We start from the raw sequence: 21,145 nt of genomic DNA, 5'->3' as shown, positions 1-21,145 counted from the left end.
GCAGAGGGAACATGTCTATACACATTTTATCTACAGGCAAGCTGCGAGCGACAGGTTGCTCAAAGGTTTGTAAGGTAAGAAAGTGTGAGACGAAGGCGTGTCGCACGGATATTTTATTTTGGACCCTCCAAAATCCTGCAAGGAGCCTGTTAGTTCATTGAAAATTGAACCACCAAAGAGCAGTATTTGTGGGCATCCTACGGGCGTCCACGGAGCTCTGGCACATCACATGCAAATCCCCTGCATCCCTATTCATGCGCAGCCAGTAAGGAACTAGACTTGCACCTTAGTAATAACCAAAGTGTAGCATAAGGACACTGTACGACGGCATGTGCAACTTCTATTAGCCTAAAGCTACGCTCATCTCGTCCTTGCCAACGCATGTTCAAGCGGCCACTTCCAATGAAAAGTTTATGTAAACGTGCATTTTGGGCTTCCACGTTAAAAATACTTGCAATTAGGTGGAGCTACGCAATTTTTATACCAAAACATGTGATCACTGAACGGACATTTAAAGTTAAACCAGTTAAAAATTTGACCAATCAGGCACCCAGATTTTGTGGTGCCCTACTAACTGCGTCCTTTTTAGTTAGGATATCGTTGTATAGTTAGAATATCGTTCCAATATCGTTGGAATTTTGATCATGAAGGAGACATTAATAATGGCAGTTTGTGGCTGCTTGGACCTCTACGACCCCAAGTCTTTCATGTGTTGAAATAGATCTGTGATCTATTAGATTTGCACCGCTTTGACATTTCGCACCAAGCCTCCTCCAACTGTAGCTCCATGCGCTACTATGAGGCAGCGACAGTCCAGTGTGAACACTGTATGCTGAAAGTGCGTTCAAACACTGAACACGTGTGACATGCCCAGTGTGAACAAAGCCTTCTCATCCAGTCACATTGCTTGCCCTACTGTCGGGGCATCTTTACCTTCCTGTGCACGTGTGCATGCACGTGCATGCAGGGGATAAATCTCTCTGTCGTAGAAGTCTTCTTCACTCTGGGTCAGTTTCTTGCTCTATACACGCAGCATTCTCACCTTCACCTGTTCTGCTTCTTCTTCACATGGAAGATGAAGAGGTTTAGCACTTTCTTGGTGGGAACAGAAGCTGTTTTGAAGCATCTTCATTATCTGGAGCTCACAGGTTTAAAATATTAAGCTGAAAGGGAAGTTGTGAGGAAGGAAATGCTGATTAGTATGATTGCACCATGCTGCTGCCACATAACCTTACAGTCTAAAAGGACTTGCTTTTAGTCAGCACAGAATGTCAGGAGTGAATCAGGCTGTGAATGAGCTCCGCAGGTGCACATTCAGAACTTCTCATCATCCTCACTGCCTCGTAGATCCTACCACAGCCCTGAATGCCTCACACAGAGGCGCCACATGCTTCTGCAGGATCCTTGCTTTTTAATAGTCTTCCGTTGCACTTACCTTCTCTTTTTCATCGTCGTCTTCTCACTTTTGCTTTTTCAAACTCACAGGCTGCGCAGCCTGTGGGATTAACGGCTGTAGTGGGCTTCCTGTCATTCGTTCACAATAGTGTGGGGTCATGTGAAACATCATATCTTTGCTCTCAAGTCAGTTTCAAGCACGTTTGAGGTCAAGAAAGAGTTCACAGAATTTCATTTTGAAATAGGCTCCTCTCATTTTTCATCATATACCGGCTTTCCTCAAATTCAAGCAATCTGTGGCATAACAATACCCGGAGCAGGAGGATGTAAACAGGAAATTTGCATAAAGGAAATTACCTTATTATAGTGTTTCCAGCAGCAGTCAGCATGAAGAGTCTGAAATGCGGGTACTTAACTGTAGAAAGAGGAGACAAGACGTGAGCTCCGACCATAGACTGTACATGAGAACTGGAGGGAGTGAGTGTGACGTCACCCACAGAAAATGCCCCAACTAGACGAGGTCAATTCAGTCGCCATTTTTTTTTTTTTTTTTTTTGCAAAATACGGACGTTGCCATGTTGGAACCAGAAATTGTCAGTAAGCGGTGATTGATCCGAGCCAACGTTTCTATGGCAACCACTCTAAGAAATGGGATTGAGTTTTTCGGAAGTCCACGCCCCTAAAACTTGAAACCAGGCTACACAAAATATGTCCATCAAACCTTTTGAACGTTGAACGCCATACAGTTTGTAACTTGTATAACTTGAACTACAGAGAAAAATATGAATTATCAAGAACATGTAAAAAAAAAGGTAGCAGAGCAAGAATGGTTATTGTAAATATTGTATTTGGTATGAAAAATATACTGGATGTTTAGGTGCACTGACACCGAATTTAAAAATGTATGTCATACATATAAATATATTTAAAAAATGAGTGACACAGATAAAACAAATGGTACTATGACCACGCTAACTCACAACCTTATTACTGTCCGACTAACATTCTGACGGCTGGTACCTTTTTTTTTTTTTTTTTTTTTTTTTTTTTTTTTTTTTTTAAAAGGTACCAGCCGTGGAGACGGCTGGTACCTTTTAAAATCGTTTCGACAACCAGAGCTGCTAGATAGAAAGACGGTTTTCCAGCCCAATAGTCATCTAAAGACCAGGTTCCACAAAAAAACGCCCCAGAATTTGAAAGTCCAACTTTTGAGACATTTTAAAATGATATTAGAGCCACAATTTTGTTGCTAGTCAGAGCAAAACATGGACTGACTCCCATTGAGCTTCATTAACACCCAAAGGAGATCAAACGTGAGCTATCGAACCCCCCCCCCCCCCCCCAATTCCTTTTTCCCCCTAAAACATTAAGAACAATTAGAAGGAAAAAAAACGGAGAAAAAATTACAAAGTTAAGCAAAAGTCCTTGTGAAACAATAATAGGGAGCCATTGGACTTTTGGTACTTCCTGTTTAGAACGCCAGGAGGGAGGGGTCACTCGGTCCAGTTCTCATATACAGTCAATTCCTCCAACACTTTTATGTGCAAACTGCACAGGAGACAGAAAGTTGCACTTCCACAATTTTCCAATCATAATGAGTTATTCAAACACATGGAGGCAACTTTTGCTTTGCACCAGATTAAACAGTTTAATCAGACAAACCAAACAAGTTCCTGAAGTGTTTCCATACATTTAGAGTCTCGTCTGCTACTGACATTGAAAGAAGCCCCCCCCAGAACTGAACTTATACTGTAAAGGACTGTTTATTTCGCATCTTAAAGGACAAGAAGTTTAGAGATAGTTTAACAAACTGCTCTTGAAACTTGTATTTGACAATATCCAGGACTTACTGGCCAACTTTGAAAAAAAAGAGACGATTAATTGATTTACATGCACAGCTCAATCAGTGGAATTAATCAAGCGATTCCGTTTTGTGTTTCACCTCACAACACGCTTGCTTTTTGGCGTGTATTCCTATGCAAGTATGGAAGCAGCTGTGGTTGTAGAGAAAAAAACAAAGCATGAAGAAATTGATTCTGGGTACACTCCTCCTCCTCTAATATGATCCGGGTGGCTGCCCACAAGCGGGGCTCCATCTCCTCTTCTCCTCAATCAGCCACGCCGCTGACAGTATTAACACAGCCCACAGATCTGCAGAGGCCGCTGCATTTTCCTCAGCTGTTTCACTGACTTTCCAATTGACATTTATTTACATGGCTCTTAATACTCTCCGTGATCCCAGTCCGTCGGCCCTCCTTCACACGCATGTGCATGCACAGATCTGCACTAAAATGTCCATTACAAAAGCAGCACCCCCCACTGCTTTGGAAGAGCTAAAGCTGTGCTGCACACTGGCTTTTATCACACACGTGTAATTTGTTTTTGGAGGATACGAAAAGCTATAGGAACCCTGTGAAGGGTGAAAATGAAGTCTCACAAAGCAGTTCTTTGGTGCTGGAAAACGGGGGAACCGTGGTGTGCCGGTGATGTGATGGAGGGAAAGCGCAGTCATCTTCAGGAGGAACCAGTTAAACATGAATGTTTCTGCAGAAACGGAACTTCTGCAAGGACATGTTTACTTTCTATTCTGGTTTCTAAGGATTTCAAGTTTCACTTCACACATTTTAGGTCTAAAGTCCTATGTACAATTTTAACTTTAAGAAAACAGACCTTATGATTATGATTTAAAGTTTAAAAAGTTTTTACTGTGCTCTTAAAAAAATAGAGGTAATATCTGGACAATATAAACATCATTTTTCATGTTAATCTGTCATTTTTCACTGCGACAAGCCTGAATATTCAGCTAAAACTAAAACTTTGACTTTTTTTTTTTAGGACTTCTCCCTTACTTAAAGTAGGAATTGTTTTTCAAGGTTCTACACATAAAAAAGCAATATTTTCATGTCCTACAGCAGTCATGGACTGAAGGGACCACATTGTTTCTGCAATTCTTCGTTCTTACCTCAAAAACTCACCAAAATTTGCACATACCTGGTAGAAAGGAATTTTCGACATAAACGGACAAAAAATTTGCAATTTTCATATTTTTGCACAATATGGGAGAAGAAAAAAAAAGTTGCCTTCAGCCAATGAGGGCAGGTAAAAATGGGGTAACGGGGGGCAGCGAAAGGGGGGTATCGTTACGCATCGCCGCTCACAGCTTTAACTTTTCTCATAACTACATTATTTGAATGGATTTGAATTCAAAGTCTCCTTCAAGCATGCCACTTCCTTTGTCATTTGTACCACTAAACTAATGTTTTTTAAAGGGCTCACAGACGTCTTCGTTTGTCGTTTATTCGTAGCGTTTGCAGGAAGCCTCACACGTTTAGTCCATCCTGTCCAAGCGGAAATCTCCCTTTTTGTTTAAATATCTGTGGTTCAACAAGATAAGAGCGGCTCTGGAAGCTCAGACAGGAGATAAAACGCAGGCGCCGCACATCTCCCACTAACCGACTGCTATCTTTTCAAATGATTATAGCTGAAAAAGTTTGCTGAAAAATCCAGTGATGAGGAATGATCATGCTTTGTGTGATTTTAATTCCCTTTTTCTTTATAAAAAGAAAACCATGAAGCATTCATTGATTTATTTATTTTTTTATTTTTTCCAAAAGTAAAGGGCGTTTTCTGTGTCTCTGGAAATAATATTCCAGAATTTGGCAGTCGTTTCCCTTCCTTTGCTGTTTTTACTTTATCACCGGGTCCTCTTTTGTTTCCCCGAGCAGGGTTAGATTAATGCACTGCACCCTTTTATTCAGTGTTATACAAAAGAAAGGCCTGTCGGTGGATCCACGGGGAGCTCTGATGGTTACACTTCTACAGAACAGATGACAACAGCCTTTCATCAAAGCCAACACTTTCTTTCGCTTGTTAACCGTACTGCTATCATTTCACAGATGCATGCACAGTCATACACAACTACATAATTATGCATGTGGCTTTGCAAATATTCCTCACTTTACTCATGTGTGGCGTGCACAAAGGAGGAGAATACATATTTACCGCATATAGATTATAGTGCAATGTCACAGAGTACCTTGAGGCATGCTGAGCTCTGCAAGATCTGAGTGTGTAGGAATTTGTTTTCATGTGTGATCCAGGAGCTGTAAGCGGGGGTCCGCGGCTCCGCTTCCCCCTCTCCTCTTACTTTACAGTTCCTCCTGAAGCATTTGCAGAAGCCTCCTCCCCGTTTCCCCACTGTGCAACTCAGCTCATCCACCCAGAAACTCATTCAGTTCACTCAGTCTGTCTCCAGCATTAGAGTTGCAGGAGAAGAAGAAAAAGAGGTGGGGGGTGGCAGGAGAAAAAAAATATCAAAAGGGCTTTTTAAAGCGCAATTGTCCGTGCCCGCCGAGAGTCCTCGTAATTTGAGGAAATTGGCGGTTTTGTGTCATTTATTCTGAGCTTACTGGTAGGAATTTAATTGAAAAAGAATGCGTGGGGAACGTGACCCTTTCAAAGACATACCCACATACTTTGATGCAATAACGTGTTCAGAGCAAAGCTGTCTGCTGGGGAAATTAAGGGAGGACGTTAAGTGAGCAGAGCGGCCCGTGTGATAAATAAGTGGGAGGTGAAACCGTTTCAAAAGCAGCTCAGGTTGGAGTTTTAGGATTTCATTTAAGGTGACGGCGTTCAGACGGACCAAAACGAGGTAATGACTCATTGTCCCGCCCATTACTAAACACACTAGTTTAACACCTTTTTTTTTTTTTTTTTTTTTTTCCCATGCAAGACCATGGTGAGGAAGTTACAGAGAAGCTGCCACAGGGGGGTGAGTGACAGAATATTTCACGGTTGCCTTTTCACCTTAACACCTCCATTAAAGCACAAAGAGGCTGAGTGAGTAGCATAGCTGCGGCTCCTGACAGTGATTTGCTGGCTCTGGTGCAGAAGACGAGGCTGGATGTTTATTCATCTGCTGACAAGTTTTACGCCCGGCCAATCTTACCGAAGTTAAAAATACTTCACAGTACACGAGCTTTCATACGGCGCTAATTCCCGACACTTCCTTCATCCGGCGAGGAGCTTCAGCATCCTCAGACCACCTTAAGCGGGTGAGAAACAACCCAGCAGACAAACATCTGCATGGGATCGAGGTCAGGATCAGCTGAAAGGATTTATAGATACAATTAAAAAAAAGTGAATGCAATTCCCCCTGGGAAAAATATAGTATTCTGAAAAAAACTGTAAATTTAGAAGAAGAAAAAACATTTGAAAACACAAGAAATATTAAAAAAATAATACTAATAAACTGTATATTTGGGAAAAAAACTTGGGTAAAAAAAAACTATAAACCCAATACTGTTACTAATGGACCTTAGTAAAAAGGGTAAATGTTTTGGGGTTTTTTTTTCATTTGATGACAGTTTTAGGTTTATAGTTTTTTTTAAATTCAAGTTACTTTAAATTGACGATTTTTTTATTTCTGGTATTTCCTTAAAGTTACAATGTTTATTTGTGTTTTTTGTTTTTTAAGTCTGGCACAAAAACTACTGTCGTATGGTCATCAAAAGTGTAAAACTCACAGAAACTGTTTATTTACAGAAACTATTGATCGTTTTCTGTGTTATCTGTGTATTTTGGATAAACAAACCAACCAACCAATCAAAGTTCAGTGACAAGTGTCAAACAGCAGCACTTTCCTTTCATGTCCAGTGATTTTTAGATGTCGCTGACGTTTTTTGGTGCAACAACAACCGCGTTTAACCGCCGAGTCTTTTGAAATGTTCCCCGAACACGTGCGACCAGGTAGGCGGGGAAACCCGATTAGCGCTAAAGGACGTTTTTAACGTTCCAGTATGAAGAACCGAGGGTGCTATCAAAATGTTTCTGCAACCAAAGTCACCATCGTAATTTGCTAATTTCTTGCATCTGTGTTTTCAAAGAGACCTCCACTTTGGGGCAAACATAAAAGGCCGGTTTCACAAATGTGATATTACAGAGTGAACATAATGGTTGGATCATAAAGACTTGGCTGACAGCAACTGCAGTTGAGCTTTTGTCCTGACCAGCAGTGTTTTTTTTTCTTTTTGTTTCTCAGCAGCTGCTTTATACAGCCTTCTAAATAATTACATATCATCAGACCATAGCACGCCAACCAAGCCCTTGATGGTTCCCAGCTTTGTTGTATCATCATAGCAGCTCCTGCCCTGGTCCAGTTTGGCCATGTTTGATGGGCCCCACTGCTGGTGCCAAGCTCTGGCGTGTAGTCCAGCTCCATCGGCCAGGGTTTGAACCGGTCAGCCTGGAAACCGCTGAAAGCTTTGAATGACGCTGAATCCTCCGTTTGTCTGTGACGGAGGTATGGAGATGGTCTCAAAGCCCTTCTGCCTCCTCGCCCCCCAGACAGTGGACCTGTTTTTTATGTCAGTCAGGTATAAAATAAAATAAAATGACATCAAAGCCACAAAATCCCGTCAAACGTTTATGAAGCTCCAATCAAAGTGTTTTTCAGTGAGGGAACCTCAGAAATGTGATGAGAAACATAATTGTTCATTCTTTTGTGCTGTTTTGAAATACTACAAAAATTCAACTCTTTGAGCTGTAAAAATGAAACTAAAAATCGCTTTTTTCGTTCATCAGAATGTTAGATATTTGAGCTTAGGAGTTGAATGCGCATGTGCTCCTGGGCCGATGTGACATCACAACTGCTCATTAATTCAAACCGAGCGTCTTTGCGACAGTTTGATTGACAGCGATATAAAAGGAGAAATACTGAGAAATGCCAAAATGAAAGGATTTTTTTATTTCTCTGTTCTTTTTCATAAGAAAAATGCCACAAGTGCATGTCAAAAGCTCTGAAAACATGATTTTCATCAGAGACTCTTCCTGCTTCACTTCATCGCATTTTCTCCAGTCTCAACGCAGTTTGCAACTCTGGCCTTAAAAGAAGAAAACTTTTGTTGTTCAGTAAAGAAAATAATTTAATCTGTTTTTTTATTTTTTGAAAATGGGAACATTAAGCTGCATTTACACCATATCCAATCCCAGCGTCAGGGGCGTCTAGTTTAGGTGTTAAGTCAATGCACAGACGTGATCTGAGGTCCTGGGGCGCGTTTCTGGTCACGTCAAATTCAACTTTATATAGCGCTTTTCATGCTACAGGGCATCTCAAAGTGCTTCCCAGAGGAAAAAAAAATAAGATAAAAAATATGGTAGGTAAAATAATAAACAGTAAACATAATTTGAATAATAATAACGATAAATGAACTAATAAAACACGTAAAAATCCAACACATACACATGTAGTCAACCAATCAGGGACTCGGCTTTGGGCATGCAGAGCAGTGTGCCAGTATGTAGCACTAAACTTTGGAACGGGTTCAGTAATGAGCTCTAACACTGTTCAAATATCCAAATATTCAAGAAAATGTAGAAAGAAACTCTGATTTCACTATATGAGTTAAGGATCAACAGGTGTTTGAATAATTCCAAATACATGTGTGAACTTGATTGTGGTGAAATAATCAAAGCTCTTTTAATTACAGTCATTGAGAAATACATAGTGCAATAATGATTACTGAAAGGTTTTAATTACAATCAATAAGTTGTTGATTTTCTTTACTTGATTTGCAATGTGTAGAAATAATTACTGGTTTATTGTAATTTTGTGTTCTAATAATAATAATCAATGATTATTACATAACGGTTACCATTACTGTTCACTAAATCATGAATAAATGTTTTCTGATCATTACTAGTCACTGGAATTTGCAACTTGAAAAGAATCTATCGGATCAGAACGGAATGACGAAACTATCTAAAACTATAAAATGAATAAACTCAGCAGAGGTGGGATTACTGAGACACTAGTGTTTATTGATGACGTGACACAGGACAGAAGCAGCCCAATGAATTCTGAGGTGTTCAGAGACATTCTGTCTGCACAGATCCAGGTGAATGCAGCCAAACTGATTGGACGGCGTTTCATAATCCAGATGGACAACGACCCAAAACATACAGCCAAAGCAACTCAGGAGGTTATTAAAGCAGAGAAGTAGAATATTCTTAAATGGCCAAGTCAGTCACCTGATCTTAACCCAATTGAGCAGCATTTCACTTGTTGAACACTAAACTTCAGACAGAAAGGCCCACAAACAAACAGCAACTGAAAGCTGCTGCAGTAAAGGCCTGGCAGAGCATTCAGAAGGAGAAAACCCAGCATCTGGTGATGTCCATGAGTTCAAGACTTCAGGCTGTCATTGCCAACAAAGGCTTTTCAACCAAATATTAGTAATGACCATTTTGGTTTCAGTTATTTCATTTGTCCAATTACTTACAAGCCCATGAAATGAAGGGATTGTGTTTAAAAAATGCTTTACTTTTTCACATTTTTCTTCTATCTTTTTGTTCAACCCATGGAATAAAAGCTGAAAGTCTGCACTTCAATGGCATCTGAGTCGTTCTATTATATATATATATATATATATATATATATATATATATATATATATATATATATATATATATATATATATACACTTGTGTGTGCGTTTAAGTTTTTCTGTCCCATCAAGTCACAATTACTCCTCTTCGGTTTGATATACTTATGTATAGATTTATATCTCTTTTGTTTGTCTTCTTTTGTTTTTTGTTTTTGTTTTGAATTCTTGAACTAAATCAATTCTAAATTCTGACTTGTCTCTTTTCTTCTGCTTTGTCTCAAACCCACAGACGACACACCACCATTGTCAAAGTCAGCAACCAAAGAAGGAGGTGAAAACAACGAAGGTACGCCAACAAACAGGCCATCTCCTTCTTCTTCTGTCCTTTGTGGGACAGAATGAGTAATGCCAATGGGTGGGAAAAACGTTTACTGTTAAAGAAAATAATAAATAACAGTCAGGTCTGCATGAAATAGTGGAACGTCTTCCTCGTCTGTAATCCCTCGCTCTCAGATGCCAAGTCTCTTCAGGGAAATAAATGCGAGAAGGAGCTTGTTCTTTTTTTTTTAAAGAATTTTTCTTTAAGGCAAACTTGTTTAAGAAGCTATTATCTGGCTTTTCTGCAGTTTCAGCCCCTTTGGATGTGTAATATTGAAACAATTATAGGCTTCTTCGATACGATGGACCAAAGATAATTAGATTCTTACACTGGAGGCTGTTGGTAGGCAATTAAAATGGTACACCATCTATTTGTCTTGAAGCCTTAAAGTTATAGGTAATTTTTGAAGGGGGTAGTTATGCTTATTTTTATTTGGTGGTGGTGGTGGTGGGGGGGGGGGTCTGTTTCCCTTGTTTGACGTCAATATGTTTATGCTGTTAAACGAAGTCCAATTTCTTTCCACCCATTCCGCATACCTTTCTATTATCGCCTACACTAATTCATTATGACTCACAAATTCAATCACCAGCATTAGAAGAGCATAAGTATTTTGTATTAATCTTTATAAATCCTAATTTATCAGGCCCCATAGCTTAATTGTATCTAATCCATTCACAAAAGGCCTTGGCACAGCTTTGTAGCATGGGAACGCTCAGTCCTTGAGACAACCTCTCTCCCAGGAAGGGAATGAAATCATTTCTTGCTGCCTGCATTGTAAAGGTTAGGTCTCATTCAATGCAGCGGAGGAGGAAATAATCAGAAAATTCTCAGATGTCAAGATAACACAAAGTAGAGGAAAGACCAGACTGTCAGCTATGCCAGAAAGACATCACAGGAGAGTAAAGTCATCTTTCAAAAAAAATACAAATCTGCATTTTACCATCCCTTCTACAGACCAAAGCTGCTCTCTGATTTTCATCAATATTTGGGGCATCTCATTGACGATAAATTACACTCTGCAGCAGTTGAAGTCTGTCAATACGCTTCAGAGTAATCCATCTGTACTCTTTAGGGGATTCACTCTCCTCCAGCTGAGGGTCTGAGCGAGGTGCTCCAGGCACAGCACCAATGAAGAGAGAACATTAGGGCAGTCTTCACTGTTTTTCCATGATTAATACACTGCTTAGTGGACCTAAGGTAATTATAGGGCCCCTGTGTAGCACTTACTGAAAATCTGCTGGTCTTAGCGTTTTCACCTAGCAAGCCAAAAGGTGCAAGTTTAAGAGAAAAATAAAGCATAAATAATATTCTGATTATCTTTGGAACTATTTTCAAAGCTTTCCCAGTGGTCTTTTAATTCCGATTATGCTGTTTTGAGCCAAAATCTCTGTCGTCATTTCTGCAGAGCGGCAGGAGTTCGTTAGAAATTCACCTCTGAGTTGTGGGCGGGACTGTAGGAGAGCTGAGAGCTCTCTGTTTACATGCCCTCCCGCCAACCTAACATTACCGCTGCAATAAAAACGGGCAGCACTATCATCGCTATCCAGATTCCAGCTCAGTCGAGGAAAACAAAGACGGACATAGATCTAGTCATCAGAATTTAGCGCAGCAGGGAGATGAGATCTTTTTTAACGGCATTTTTTCATCTGCTCCTGATTCACAATGATTTTAATAAGGAAAATACTCAGAAATGCAGTTTTAATCTTAATTCTCTTCATATAGATGCCACAAGAACAGGTTAAAAACCCAATTTTCTTCGGATTGGGTCTTTAAAAGAGAAATAAAATAATAGATCAAAATTCATCCTACTAAATTACATTTATTTTCAACTGCTGTTTATCACTTTACGATATTCAAAGCTTTTATAAATTCTTAGTCTGTCAGAATTGCAGGAGCTGTTAGACAGTTTTCTATCACATTCAGTAACAATGCAGTTTAACGGCGGAGTATGATGTTTTGTAAACAGTAATTCAGAATTTCTTTGATTAAAAAAAAACAAAAAAACTCCAACATATGTTTCCTCAAATACCCCGCGAGTGTGTTTGAAAAAGCGAGTTGCAGATTAGCTGTGTGTTTGTGCGTGATGAGCCGTGCTGTGATGTAATCCACATGAAACACAGGCTCAGCATGCAAAGACTGCGAGCTATATAAGGAAAAAAGGGAGAGCGGGAGGCCGTGGATGCCACACAGAGGCAAAAGCCAGCACTGAGGTCTGAGGTGGAGCGCAACCTTTTCAGGGCGTCCGTGATTTGATATCAGATCAGAATTAGTCCGATTAGTGGATGCCACAGAGCAGGACGCAGAGAAATGTGAACATTGAGCCAGAAATCGATTGCTGGCGTGCTGGATCTCGCTGTGAATGCTCTGACGTAGAAATGGTGGCACATTTCTGTGCCAGAGTGTGAATGGATATGCAGATGAATAATCCGAGGCGTGGACCCACGGTGAGGCTCGCCGCTGGATGTCGTAGAGCGTAGAGCTTCCTGTCAAACATGGCTGACGCGCTTTGCTGGCATCTCTCTCATGCTAAAGGTCTTTGACTGATCGCTGCTGGTCATGTCAGAGACGTTTCTCCTCTACATGTCTCATGAATGTTTTAGGTTCTCCACTTTTTTTTATCCTTTCTCATCCTTTGTTAATAGAAGAGCACTGCGGTAGGGTGTGGTGGGGGCAGAGTTGTGAGTTCTAGGTTATAGATGTCTATGTTTATGTCTAGTCAAATGTAAACTGCAGCTGATGGTCACGGAAGTGGGACGCCGAGCACAGGCTGCATGCATATCTAGTTGTCGTTAATTGGTGAAATGAAGTGTGCTCACCCACACAAGAGCACGCACAGACTAAAAATAACATTTGTTAATAAAAGTGGATTCTATAAGAGTATTGATCCCATTATGCTGGAGGTTGCACCTTTGTGTGAGAAATGCGTTGAACACTGATTCAGTTCGAGGCGGACGTCGGGAGAAAAAAAAAAAGCTGTGGCAATGCTGCCACCTGCTGTCTGCAGCACCTGGACGAGCAGCTTCCATCCTCTTCGTCCTCTTCCTCCTCTCAGTTTTTGCTTTTCTCTTAACTGATCATCTCTCTGAGGCGTTATAAATCAAATCCAGCCTTCTTCCAAATGCTTTTGTGCTGTTTGTCCACATTCTGTCTTTGCTTCCTTCATCACAAATTGAATATTGTTCCATTCAATAAGCCAAAAACAGATGATCAAATAACGTGGAGGAAATTAGATTTGGCCTTTTGTTGGAGCTGATAGATGTTTTTGTTTTTTTTTACTTCAGAAGGGCACAACAACTAAACACATATTTCTGACTTATAAAATGTTTAGAACGACCTCGAGGAGGCCAGAGCGTTCCTGTAGATGCTTTTTTTTCCCCCGTCGTGTTGCTTTCAGCCCCCTGTCTGCGCCCCCCTCCCTCCAAGTGCCAGTCATGATTACTAGAAGGGGTTGCCATCTGTGTGTCAACAGCGTTCTGCGTGACGGGCAGAGGTACTTGAGACAAACACGCCGCACCGGTTCCGCTGGCCTTTCTCCCATTTTAATGGAGGCTGGCATTTTTATTGTTCATGAGTGCGGGGCAAAATTGCATAGATATGAAAAAAAATGGTTTCTCTCTGCAGCTTGTTAAAAAAGCAATTATAGAAGCCGCACAATAACCATTGTAAAGCATGTTCTCTCATTGGTGTCATGGCTTTCATTTACTCAATTTGTCCCAAATGTCATTGGTTTATTTATGTTGGGACAGAAACAAGGGGGTTTCATGCATGTACATGCATTTCACTGCTGTATTATATATGGAATTTTAATTATTGGTAAAGTTTAGGGATAAAATACAGACGTAGACTCTGCAGATGCTGGTTCTAGTGGGTTAGCATGTTAACTGTCTACACATGATCCTGTTTAGGTCTAACTGGGAGGACTCTGATGGTTTCTTGTCTCGCAGAGACTGGAGACAATTAGATTGTCTTTATCTGCTGCTGTGACTCAAATGCTAATCCTTCCTTATTGTTGCAAAAACATTCAAGCTGTGAGCTGAAGGCTTGTTACGCATGGAGCAACTTAGTTAACCTGTTTGCCTTTCAACAGAACGTGGAGCCAATGATTATCTGATGGGTTTGCTGCTAATAACCTGGAATGTAGACAGAAGACCTAAAAAAACACACAAAGAAAACATTTTCATCCACTACAAATGTGTCACTGACAAACTCTGACATTATTCCAGTTGATGAAAGTCTCCTTCCTCGTTAGGTGAACAAGAACCGGATGACGACAAAGAAGAAGAAGAAGAAGAAGAGCGTGATGATGGTAATGTAGCTGCAGACCATTAAAGCAGATTTTCAGCCTCTCGTCTTTCTCAAAGCTTCTTGACGTCGTTTGTTATCAGAAATTGAATCTTCTATTCCTGTCTGTTCCTTCCATGCGCCACCTCGCCATCAAAAAAAAAAGTTATCTTATCACACAAGCTTGGAACAAAGAAATCCTTCAATTATGGATGGCTTTAGATGGGACATTCTCCGTCTCCGTTTTCTTTTTTTCTCATTTAATTTATTCATGTCTTTGTGGTTCCATTGCTCTCATACTGCAATACAAAGGCAAAGCTCCACAAACTGTGGGAATAAAGACTTTTTTGAGGTTACGTCGAAATCCAAGTGTCCTCGGCTTCACCCAACCCAAATGTTTTCCACTCTCTTGACCTTCTCTCTGTTTTCAGATGTGCCGTTAAACAACGACGTGGAGATGCTCAGTCAAAACCCAGGTAAAGTGCAACTTCAAGTCAAAGCCCCAACATGAGCAGGGCTGTGATTACACGTGATTGTCAGTATGTGCAGATTGCCACTTCTCCACACATCACTTACTGAGAAGGAAGGAGCCCGCTGAACTCCCTCTTATCTCCAAAGCAGATGGAAATTGTTCGGCTTTGTCGACGTGCCGCTTCTCACTCTGGTTTTCACTTTCGCTCAGAGTCTAAAGCTACAGAGGAAAAACTAAACAAAGCCTAAACAAAACTCTAAACGCCGCTGCATAACACATCCCAAGACTAAAGTCGGAGTGTGCACGTGTGTGTGTGTGTGTGTGTGTGTGTGTGTGTGTGTGTGTGTGTGTTTTACAAATTGCAGACCATTAACTTTGAGCCAGAATATTTTCTCTACTCTGAATATCCTCTGTGCTGTTGGTATATAATTAAGCCTGTGCATTTGCATACTGGCAGTGAGCAGCGCCTCATCTCTCTTCTGTTTTTGTTTTATTCAAATCCCATTCCATTGACAGAGATTTGACAAATAGAGCCTCTCTCAACATGAATTTTGCAGATATTCTATCAGCACGTTCGTGCAAACGCTGCCCTGGGATTCCATCCAAGACGCATGAGATGCAATTACCTTCTCATGAGACATAAGGAGACAGTAAGGAGTTTCAGGAAGCAGAAATATACAGTTAAGAGCAACACCTGTTGGATAATTAAGGGAAAGCTGCAGCATTGAATCACTCTTAACTGTGCACTGAATGTGAAAACAAGACACAGTAGATGAATGTCTCTACTTCTAATTACTTGGTAAAAACGATATTTTTGCGGAACCTCGAGTCAAACTAAATATCTGTACTCTTTAATTGGACGATTGCTGCTTTTGCAGGCAACTGCAACCTGAACTGACACCCTTCTAACCCCATGGTCCTTGTTTGAATGCAGAGTTTAGACTGTTCCTAGTATCTGTGTTGGTTTGGATCCGTTTCTGAGGGATACCTGTTCGCTCCATGTGTTCTGGGATCCAACCATTGACTCTACATGACAACTGGACGAGTGACTCCTCCCCCCTGGCATTCCAAACAGGAAGTACCCGCTGGGTCCAAGAAGCCAAAATCCCATAGACTTCTATAGAGAAATAAACAGCTATTAATCAGTCATTCTATTGGTCAGAATAACCGTTCTTGCTCTGATACCTTTTTTTAACATGTTTTTAAGAATCCTCTTTTTTAATGATATTTTGTAAGTTATTAAAGTGATAATATAACCAACCAGATGACTCAATTAAAGAGGGTGCCTGCTGCCCTCCATGCACAATGTGGTAGGGGTGTGAACTTCTTACAAGTTTTCCCCTGATTGGCCAAACTGGTTGCCATAGAAACAGTACTCGGACAGACTTGGACGCTCCAAAAAAATGGCGACTGAAGCATTTTATTTGGGTTACATCACACTCACTCGCTCCAGTTCTCATATACAGTCAAAGGCTCCAACACGAAGGCTTTGACTCGCTAATCTTCTGACGCATCGCTCCTTTTCTTCGGTCTGTTTCCAGAGGAAAATACAGCCGGAGATGAGCCAAACCAAGAACAACAGGACGAAGAAAAAGAAAGCCAAGACAAAGATGAAGATATGGCTGTGGAGGATGGGAAGAAGGACAGCGAGGAGAAGGGCCTCGACACTGAAAATACTGAAGACAAAGGTGTCAATTCAGACCAGCAGTGCACACTAAGAATTTCCAATTTCCAAAAATCAGAAAAGGGTCAATCTTTAGTTTTTCTTTATTGTTTCTGCACAGCTGTAGATGAAATAATCATAAAAGTACAAAAATACTCATATATAGACTAAAAACGTACATTTCAAATTTGTTCATGGTGATTTTTAAATGTTTCCTCAATATTTTGTGTTTTTTATTATCATTTTCATTTCCAAACTTAAATTTACGAAGCTGAAATTCAAGGACAATTCTTAATATGAAGACAAAAGGTCTCTGAGTTTTTTTTATAGTTGTTCAGGACGCCAAATGTTGTTTTCTGTAACACTTGTGTCGAGTGCATAAAACCAATACCACGATCTGGATTTGCTTTTCCAGCTGACAAAAAAGAACCTGAAGCAAAGATGGAGGAAGAAGACACAGCAAACTCTGCTAAGGATAAAGAAGGTAAGGTCTCCAGGTTTTTTCTAGGTTAGATTTTATCTGCTGGAAATTGATGGAGAGTCTGAATGAGTGTCTTTCGATAAAAAGATTTTCACGTCCAGTTTGATTTATGTGTGTACTTGTGTATCGAGTTTTGATGCTCTGCGTTGTTTTTCTTCTCTGCTGTTGGAATGTTTTCACTCAAAATCAATCTCAGTCCATCTGAAATCCGCTTTATCACCCATTTAATCTCCTACACGACACTCCACAGGCAGCTTCAGGTGACGTAAAATACCGCATCTCCAGAGATACTGAGAAAGCCAATCATGATCCCTAAATTGATGTTACAGTTACAGCTATTTATTTGTGTTTGTTTAGCTTTTTGTCATTGAGGGTATCGTCTGTTTTAAGATCGATTTCTCCGCATGATGGTTAAAAAATGTCAGTAGATCCTAAAAGACCCACTCCCATCATCGTTTTTGAGCTTTTTCAAAAGTGGTCTTTTAATTACGATACGAAAATGGTTTACTCTGAATTTTCCAGAGTATAAATCAAAGCAGAGTATAAGACACAGGAGCCAAAAATGCATAATAGAGAGGAAAATAACATATATAAGTCGCTCCGGAGTATGAGACACACTTTTGGGAGAAAAGTGCAACTCTTCTGAACAAATCCACCAAACGCGGCGTTATGCTGCGTTCACACTGAACGCGATTCAGATTCGATGCTCACTGACTGTCCAAAGAAATGTTTTTAAACTGGACACTCCCATTGCATGTGGGAGGAGCTAGGATAAAGTTTTTAGCCGCATCGCTACACAAAAGCATTGACTGTATATCTCATTTACATTTAATGGAAGACACGGACGTTGAGAGATAAGGTTTTTCTTTTTTTTTGGGAAAAGTTCTGCAAAAACATCCGTAAACACATGTCCATGTCTGGGTTCATGAGATTGTCGGCGCTTTCAGCAGTATTTCCGTCTCTCTGTAACCCAGTTTGATGGCTTGCTGTCCTGCATTAGTCCGAGGAGAGAAAAAATAAATAACAAAGAAGAATGTCATTATGCAAATAAGAACGTCATAAAGTTCAGAAGGTGAATGATTAGGTTCTCCTCTGTTTGTTTTGAACAGTGCTTATTCTTCTGCACTGCAATTAGTAGCAAATAATACCAACACCTACGGCGCCCTCTAGTGGTTGTTAGTAGGAAACAATTGCTGCAGGGAAACAAACAAATATATTAGATATTTTTGTTTTTAATATTTTATCAGGTATAAGTCGCCCTGAGTATAAGTTGCACTCCTGACTAAATAACGCAAAATACTGTGACTTACACTCCAAAAAAGTACGTTATGCAGTTTTTAGCCAAAATCAAAAAGACTATGTCATTTTTTTTAAGACATAGTTTCTGCACAGCGGCAGGAGTTAATTAGAAATTTGCCTCTGAATTGTGGGCGGGACTGTTGGCACGGAGTTACCCCGCCCCCTCTTCCTGTTGCTGAGAGTTCTCTGTTTATGCGCTAGCTTACAGCTCCTCACATCCCTAACCTAACATCACCGTTACGACGATGAATAATATTGAAGTCATACAGCCGCACAGTTTTGAGACAGATTCTAGCTCGGATGAGGAAAACAAAGATCTATTTGTCTGCACGTAGATGCATCAGAATGGAGCAGAGCAGGTAGCTAGTGGCCCCACCCAACATGTTTTCGACATCACATATACAACATTTTTCAAACAGCTGTTTTGTATGCTCCTGATTCACAACGATTTAAAAGAAGAAATAATAGAAAAATACAATTTTAAGCTTATTTATCTTAAAAATTTCTCTGTTCAATCAGAAAAATGCTACAAGACTATGTTAAAAACACCAAAACTACCATTTTTATAAGAGTGGGTCTTTAAAGACCCGTACCTGTTTACGCCAACGCTGCCAGACACTTGGTGTAAACCAAACACTGGATTGAAAGAGTGGTTCTTTTTTCCTTTTAATAAGTCCTTCTGCAGATTTATCTGTGTTGTTCAGATTTCCCCGAAAAATTGTTTTCCAAGGCTAGAATATTTTTTTTTACTTTATTTCCTGACCCACACAGTGTAATCTGTGGAGTCACTTTCGTGCTGCCATTGAGCTAAAATTCTGTAATAAGGTTTCTGGTATGTTGTTGTCTCAATGGTATAAAAGGAAAACACAAGTTCCTTTTTGTTGAAACTTTATTCTTGACCTTGTGGTGTGGGAGGACGGTGTTGACAGAATTTCCACAGTCGCTGGTTTATCAGAAAACAAAAATACTGAGTATGGACGCCTAAAGAAACTGAGTTTTTGGAACCATTCTTTTGGCCTGGTTTCTCTGAATTTGTTTCTTTGAACTTTAAGAGTCACGCTATTGGATAAGCACTTTCCCTGAGCATAGCTTTAGCCTTCTTTTCTCAGTGTATATTTGTTTTTTTTGCTCCTTCTCCTTAGCTTTCAGGGTTTGAATCCTGAACTCTGAGCGCTCCTCTCCCAGCCCTGCTCTGACAGGGAAGTGAGTCACGCTCTTACATCCATTTCACCTTCTTTTTGAATGACATTCAATTAATTTAGTGTAAGAGTGAACAATCCCGATGGCTGATAGATAGCCCGCTCCATCCGCCCTGATAAACCGCAGGAATATACCAGCACTTTTCCTCACGAGCAAGTGTCACTCTGCCCTATTGAGGATGTTTCGCCCGAGCCTGCCACTGTCTGTCACTGTCTTGCATGCTATAGTATATGTGAGCTGTGTGGCAGGACTGGCAGGTAGTAAACAGTAGTGTCAGTCTTGATTGCAGGCAGATTGCATTTGGTATAGAGGCGCCGTAAACAGGCTGCAGACCTAAACCGCCTCAGATATTGAATCTCTTTCCGGGCCAATACGGCACGGCTTAGTGATGCATAACCAACTGTTCGCTGGACAAGACCAAATGATTCCTGAGCCAATACCTTTTATTAAAAATAATCACTGTAATCAGACTGCGCACTCATTGCTGCAGCGGTTAAATCTGCCTCATTGATTGGGGTAATAAAATGCAGCAGAATGACGGAGAAATGAGTAGTAAATCAGGCCGAATGTGAAGTGTCTGCACATATTCACACACTTATTTTTATCGGATTAGTATGTGTGGGCGGGAGTTTTCACGCATGTTTTTGAGGGACTCCATTTGGCCACAAACTCACTAAAAACTGTTTTTTTTTTAGTTATAGTTTGTGCAGAAACAGTTTTCATGAATGAATGAAATGAATTTCGCCTTTTAATAACAAAGAAAGAATCGATCGATCCAGTTTCATTTGGGGTTTTAGCCAGGTGTCCCACATCACTTTGAGTGCGTCACTTTGTTTGAATAAACAAGACAAGGTTTTAAAGCATTTGGGGAGCTGCATCCACCAAATTGGGATTTGTCCGTATGGTCAACATCAACAACCTCAAAAGGGTGTTATTTTCTCATAAGCCTCACATAATCTCGGATCTCGACACTTCACCCATTTTAATTTGCTTTTTTAGGGCGCCGCTGGGTATTTTCACCGCAAACGTCAATATTTTAAAATGGAGACACAATTTCCAAGTAGCTGACAATGACCAAATAGATAAATAAAGCAGGCAGCTCCATCAGATTTAAGTGTCGGCTCTTTGGAGTGCGGCTTACTCGGATGCTGTTGCGGCCTCCAACATTGACTGCTGCACTTCAGGTGACAAGAAAACAGCTACCTCGCACCTGTAGATGTGGATGCATTTATTCCATAATTACCACTTTGCAAACCTCCTGTCCACCACTAGTTTCTGTGATTGACTTCATAGTAAGGGCGCCACCCTGCAGTGATTGTGCACTAATGGAACGACGCAGACCTTTAGCTGTTGTCAGTGATTCTGGCTCCACTGTGAAGCGTTTTCATCCACATTCATCTGACTTTGGCAGACAGACATCTTTTTCCCAATAAAGCTACAAAGAATAAGACAGATTTATTCATTTCCTCCTCTATTATCATGCTAACATTTTGATGTAATAATACATTCAGTCTCTACATGCTCCCTCTTACTGATATAAAAAAACAGGAAATTGCACAGACCATTTGCTGCCGTTTCATTAGATTTT

At 40.4% G+C, this 21,145-nt stretch overlaps 1 protein-coding gene across 3 annotated transcripts in view; it reads left to right on the top strand.

The window, feature by feature from the left end:
- macrod2 (MACRO domain containing 2) overlaps positions 1–21,145 on the top strand; it is a 427,744-nt gene that overhangs the window by 386,606 nt on the left and 19,993 nt on the right. For 2 of the 3 annotated variants that reach the window (XM_023963153.1, XM_023963151.1), the window contains exons 10-15: positions 6,131–6,169; positions 10,072–10,128; positions 14,411–14,467; positions 14,874–14,918; positions 16,456–16,602; positions 16,993–17,061. In XM_023963153.1, the coding sequence (XP_023818921.1) occupies positions 6,131–6,169; positions 10,072–10,128; positions 14,411–14,467; positions 14,874–14,918; positions 16,456–16,602; positions 16,993–17,061 (414 nt within the window). The remainder of the gene's footprint in view (positions 1–6,130; positions 6,170–10,071; positions 10,129–14,410; positions 14,468–14,873; positions 14,919–16,455; positions 16,603–16,992; positions 17,062–21,145) is intronic. The other variant, XM_023963152.1, reaches the window with a different exon arrangement.

Source organism: Oryzias latipes, chromosome 15, assembly GCF_002234675.1.
Source record: "Oryzias latipes chromosome 15, ASM223467v1".
In the NCBI taxonomy this organism is placed as follows: domain Eukaryota; kingdom Metazoa; phylum Chordata; class Actinopteri; order Beloniformes; family Adrianichthyidae; genus Oryzias; species Oryzias latipes.
The sequence above is the reverse complement of the archived record's forward strand: the minus strand, read 5'-3'. Positions and strand labels throughout refer to the sequence as shown.